The sequence below is a fragment of the Emys orbicularis genome, chromosome 2, assembly GCF_028017835.1.
Source record: "Emys orbicularis isolate rEmyOrb1 chromosome 2, rEmyOrb1.hap1, whole genome shotgun sequence".
NCBI classification, from domain to species: Eukaryota; Metazoa; Chordata; order Testudines; family Emydidae; genus Emys; species Emys orbicularis.
In genome coordinates this window covers 211,809,235-211,815,725 of record NC_088684.1, presented here as the reverse complement: position 1 = coordinate 211,815,725, position 6,491 = coordinate 211,809,235, and the positions used below count along the sequence as shown (strand labels likewise).

At 38.5% G+C, this 6,491-nt stretch overlaps 1 protein-coding gene across 1 annotated transcript; it reads right to left on the bottom strand.

Moving 5' to 3' along the window:
- Positions 1–1,794: 1,794 nt before the first annotated feature.
- Positions 1,795–2,862, bottom strand: LOC135874372 (C-C chemokine receptor type 8-like). Its single transcript, XM_065399177.1, has one exon. It carries the CDS (start codon positions 2,860–2,862, stop codon positions 1,795–1,797), a length of 1,068 nt encoding a protein of 355 aa, XP_065255249.1.
- Positions 2,863–6,491: the final 3,629 nt, after the last annotated feature.

Genomic DNA, 6,491 nt, shown 5'->3' with positions numbered 1-6,491 from the left:
TTTAACGGTTTAGTATCACTGATATACAGTGTGTGATGAATGTTCAGTATGCCATTGACATGCTGATTCTACCAGTCATATGTACCATCTTTAAGGCTTTAGAGCCTTAGGGTATGGCCACACAGCAATAGACACTTGCGGCTGGCCTGTGCTAGCTGACTCAGGCTCACAGAGCTCCGGTTGAAGGGCTGTTTCATTGCTGTATAGACTTTCAGGCTCAGGCCGGAGCCCAGGCTCTAGGACCCTGCGGAATGGGATGGTCCTTGAGCTCAGGCTCCACTGCAAGCCCAGAAATCTACTCAGCAATGACACAGCCCCACAGCCTGAGCTCTGCGAGCCCCAGTCCCAGCCATGAGGTGTTCTTTGTTCTGTAGACATACCCTTAGCTATAATCTTCCTTGTCTTCTCATTTAGAGCAAATTCCTGGAAACCTTTACTCATACAAGTTGTCTCAATGATGTAAATTAAACTATTCACAAGTAATAATTAATCTCAGGAGTAAGCATACTTCCATTACCCTAATGTTTATAGCAAGTATATACTATCAAAAACAGTAGAACCTCAGAGTTACAAACACCTCGGGAATGGAGGTTGTTCGTAACTCTGAAGTGCTCGGAACTCTGAACAAAACATTATGGTTGTTCTTTCAAAAGATTACAACTGAACACTGACTTAATACAGCTTTGAAACTTTACTATGCAGAAGAAAAATTCTGCTATTAACCATCTTAATTTAAATGAAACAAGCACAGAAACATTTTCCTTGCCTTGTCAATTTTTTTTATGAACTTTCCTTTTTTTAGTAGTTTACGTTTAATACAGTACTGTGCTGTATTTGCTTTTTATTTTATTTTTTTTGTCTCTTCTTCTGCCTTATTGTGCGCTTCTGGTTCCAAATTAGGTATATGGTTGACCAGTCAGTTCATAACCTTGTTGTTTGTAACTATCAGTTTCTGTTGTACATGTTTAAGAACGGGGGCTATTAAACTCAACCAGAAAAAAAGCAGCATACAGCAGGAAACTTTTTTTTTTAAACCATCAGTGACAACGTACGTTACTGTTAAATCCCATTGGTTTGGGGAACATCTCAATCTTTTGACTAACCAGGTGTTTGGATAAATGAAAGTGCTATTTTGAGGTGCAGTATCACTGTTATAGAAATACAGGCAACAGAGGGAGTAATGGTGATGTTAGCTTAATACTTTGCACTTTATTAAAAAGAGTAAAAAAATAACTTTCTTGAGATCTGCTATACAAAATACAAAGCTGTTGATTAGAGCTTACATGTGCAAAGAGGCTAATTGAGAAGTTGTGTGTGTGATGAACTAACATAAGGCTGGACACACTGTAGATGGACACACTGTAGATTTGGGTAATTAGGATTTCTGGATAAAGGGAATTTGGATAATTGGAATTATACTATAAAACCAAGCTCATAAATTAGGTTGATAGTTACATGTCTTATACATGTCCATAGGTCCCTGAGCACTTGAGTGACGTATAGGCTTAAAAATAATAATATTGATAACAGCCTGGTTCTCCTTGTAAGGTAGCATATTATATATATGAAGCTCAAATTAATACATTTAAGGACACTGAAATTATAACATTGTCTGAACTTTTATACCATAGTCATTACTAGGGTAACAGAGAGCTTTAATTGAAAGCTAAGTCCTCCCAACTACAACTTGAAGTAATGTATTTACTGAGCTGCCTGGAGTATTTTCTTTCAAAGTCACTCATACTTATATCACACCAAATGCATCTTGAATGGTTGTATTTGGCCCATTCTATTTTACAGGACAGGGTCAATAACAGAAGAATGTGAGGACTGGGTGCGCATAGAAGAGATACTATAGTGACTCTGAAAGACATTGTGGTCTTTGCAAATCAATAAGAATCTTGCATGTTTTCTGAATATTTCATGAAGGTATTTCTTGAACTTTTCACCTACAAAAGCGTAGATCACTGGGTTCAGGCAGCAGTGGATGAAGGAGATGGTTTCAGTCACCTGCAGGGCCAGGTCTAGGCTTTTGCTCGTCTCGCAGTCATCTATGATGAGCAGGCTTCGCAAAGAGTCCAGAAAAAGCGCAATGTTGAAGGGTGCCCAGAAGAGGAAAAACACAACTACAACAATGAAAACCAGCTTCATTGCTTTATACTTGTTTCGGTTCATGCATCTCTGCAGATTTTTCATGATGCGGGAGTAGCAGAAAATGAGAATGCCAAGTGGGATCAAGAGGCCCAAAACATTGACGTTAGAATTGGTGAAAAGTTTCCAAGTAGTCCTATTATCCTGGTAATAAGGAGCACACTTCACACTGCCATCTTCATTAAGTTCTTGGATAAAGAAGATATTTGGTATTGAAGCTAAAATGGCCACTGACCAAATGGCGAGGCTTATAACAATGCTGAGCAGGGTTGTTCGAACTTTCCGAGCGTACACAGCGTGGACGATGGCTAAGTACCTGTCTATGCTCATGAGGGTTATGAAGAATATGCTGCTGTAGAAGCCAATGTAGTAAACTCCACATATTGTTTTACACATTGCATTTCCAAAAGTCCATTGGTCTGAAGCATAATGAGCCAGGAAGGGGAGGGAGAAAACAAAAAGCAAGTCAGCGATGGCGAGGTTCAGCAAATACACATCAGTCATGCTGGTCAGTTTCTTGCAAACTATCAGAACGCAAATGACCAAGCTGTTTCCCACCAAGCCGAACACGAACACCAGACAGTAAAGGACTGGAAAAAATACTGATCCAAAGATCTTGATATTCTCTGTGCTGCAGACGGAGCCCAACTCAGGATAATAATAATCATCAGAAGTAGAGAGAAGATTCGACTCAGTTGAATTATTCATCATGAGGTGACCTGTTTAAGAGCACAGAATTTAATACAATCCAACAATCCTATTTTTTAGTAAGTATCTAGGCACAATTCTGCCCTGATACCCCACACAACCCCACTGAAGTCAACAGGGTTGCACAGGCTGTAAAGGGGTAGAATTTGGTTCTGAGGACAGGCTAGCCTGTTCAGGTAAAGGAACACTTCGCCCTGTGACATTATCTAATTAAAATATAATCATGCAAATCATTATTTCTACCACAGTTATATACTTGCAACAAATCTTATAAAGGGTATAACACATGGCCAGAAAGGGTTAAGCATCCTGCAGGCTAATTAACCCAGAGTCAGCCTGTAGAGATATGTTAGAAATGGTCATTAAGGCCATTTGATGCTAGATAGGCTAGAACTTTGAAATGCAAACCTATATTGTTAAAGTTAGGGGTGATACTAATTGTATATGTGTACTCATAAATGTTAGCCATGGAAACAGACAGTTCCTGTCTGTCACTATAGCTATGGATTCAGAGATCAAAAAGGAATATGAACGTTTAGATAAATCTTGGGTGAAATAACGTCATTGTCTATATGTCTCTTTGAAGTTTGTGATATACTGCCTAATGAATAAATTGCCCTATGTTAATTTGTGTAACTAATTACTGGTGGTGTTTTGGAAGCAGAAGGTTACATCAAAAACCTATTGTTTGCCCAGGACAGTATGGTCAAGTGGATGCTAGAACACTGCATAAAAAGACCCTTGAGTCCTGATCCTGTCATCTCAGATCTCCTTGATGCTTCAACGCAGAGGAAGCTTAAGCCACAAGATTGAGATCCCAGTGCTGACTGGTCCACCCTGAATATAATATTGGACATTGGACTATAACCTATGGACTAAAATCTAAAAGAGCTCTTTGCAACTATAAAGCTTACCATCTCTGCTATGAATCTGAACCTCAAGTATTGAACTCATGTCTGTATGTATATGGATCTTTTAACCATACTCTATCTCTTTTCTTTTTAAATAAATTTTAGTTTAGTTAATAAGAATTGGCTGTAAGCGTGTATTTGGTTAAGATCTGGAATATGTATTAACCTGGGAGATAATGTGTCTGATCCTTGGGATTGGTAGAACTTTTTTACGTGATGAAATAAGTAGGGCTGTCAATTAAGCGCAGTTAACTCACGTGATTAACTAAAAAAAATTAATTGCGATTTAAAAAATTAATTGCGATTAATCATACTGTTAAACAATAGAATTCCAATTGAAATTTATTAAATATTTTTGGATGTTTTTCTACATTTTCAAATATATTGATTTCTATTACAACACAGAATACAAAGTGTACAGTGCTCACTTTATATTATTTTTATTACAAATATTTGAACTGTAAAAATGATAAAATATATAGTATTTTTCAATTCACCTCATAAAAGTACTGTAGTGCAATCTCTTTATCATGAAAGTTGAACTTACAAATGTAGAATTATATACAACAAATAACTGCATTGAAAAACAAAACAATTAAAACTTTAGAGCCTACAAGTCCACTCAGTCCTACTTCTTGTTCAGCCAATCGCTCAGACAAACAAGTTTGTTTACATTTACAGGAGATGCTGCTGTCTGCTTCTTATTTACAATGTCACCTGAAAGTGAGAACAGGCGTTTGCATGGCACTTTTGTAGCTGGCATTGCAAGGTATTTACATGCCAGATATGCTAAACATTCATAGAATCATAGAATATCAGGGTTGGAAGAGACCTCAGGAGGTCATCTAGTCCAACCCCCGGCTCAAAGCAGGACCAATCCCCAGACAGATTTTTGCCCCAAATCCCTAAACAGCCCCCTCAAGGATTGAACTCACAACCCTGGGTTTAGCAGGCCAATGCTCAAACCACTGCCTATTCATGCTTGGGCTACCATTCCCGAGGATATGCTTCCATGCTGATGATGTTAGTTAAAAAACAATGCGTTAATTAAATTTGTGACACAACTCCTTGGGGGAGAACTGTATGTCTTCGGCTCTGTTTTACCTGCATTCTGACATATATTTCATGTTATAGCAGTCTTGGATGATGGCCCAGCATATGTTTGTTTTAAGAACACTTTCACAGCAGATTTGCTAAAACACAAAGAAGATACCAATGTGAGATATCTAAAAATAGCTAGAGCACTCGACCCAAGGTTTAAGAATCTGAAGTGCCTTCTAAAATCTGAGAGGGATGAGGCATGGAGTATGCTTTCAGAAGTCTTAAAAGAGCAATACTCAGATGTGGAAACTTCAGAACCTGACCACCAAAAAAGAAAATCAACCTTCTGCTGGTGGCATCTGACTCAGATGTTGAAAATGAACATACGTCGGTCCGCTCTGCTTTGGATTGTTATCAAGCAGGATCGTTATCAAGCAGAACCCATCCTCAGCATGGACGCATGTCCTATGGAATGGTGGTTGAACATGAAGGAACATATGACTCTTTAGCGCATCTGGCACGTAAATATCTTGCGACGCCAGCTACAACAGTGCCATGCAAACACATGTTCTCACTTTCAGGTGACATTGTGAACAAGAAGCGGGCAGCATTATCTCCTGCAAATTGTAACCAAGTTTGTTTGTCTGAGTGACTGGCAGAAGTAGGACTGATTGGACTTGTAGGCTCTAAAGTTTTACATTTTTATTTTTCAATGCAGTTACTTTTTGTACATAATTCTACATTTGTAAGTTCAACTTTCATGTATGAGGTGAATTGAAAAATACTATTTCTTTTGTTTTTTACAGTGCAAATATTTGTAATAAAAATAAATATAAAGTGAGCACTGTACACTTTGTATTCTGTGTTGTAATTGAAATCAATATATTTGAAATGTAGAAAACATCCAAAATATTCAAATAAATGGTATTCCATTAATGGTTAACAACGCAATTAATCACCATTAATTTTTTTAATTGCTTGACAGCCCTAGAAATAAGATTTTCATTAATCTTCATCATATCTAACTTGGGTAACTAGGTGAAGGCCTGAGGCTGGGTTGCTTTAAGGGAACTGTGTTGTTGGCTTCTGGGTAGCCAGTGAGGTATTTTAGAAGCTGTTTAGTGCTGACTTGGTAAATCTAAGTATTAGAATATCCACCAGCTTTGGGGATTGTCTGCCCCATTCTTTGCAGTTCACCCTAATTGAGTGACCTCAGCTGGCTCCCCCTGGGACTTCGGTCACACGCCCTCATATGATGCCTAAACCAAATTAAAGCTTTTTTGAGGTTTGAAAATATTTGGCTAGCTTTTGGGTTTCATTAGATTTATTTTTTGTGAGCATCTGCACTTTCAGTTATTATTGCCAAAATCCCATGAGAGAGGCTGTTCCCCAATGTTTAATTTGTACCAGGGCCTGCTAGGGCTGTGCCCTGGCACCTCATAGCCCCCACACCTCTGGGATTGTCGCGTCATTTATGAAAGTAAAAAAAAATGACTTGAGCCCCAGCTCCTCTTTCGTTACAAATTAAGCACTTCCATTTCCATGAAAATGAAAAGAGGAAATATTGGGAAGCCCATGAGAGAATGTCTCATGGGGTTTCCTACTCAGTTTTACCAGTGATGCTGCGAGGGAGACAGGCTAGCATTGGGGAGACACTGGATTTGTGACTTTCCTGGGTGG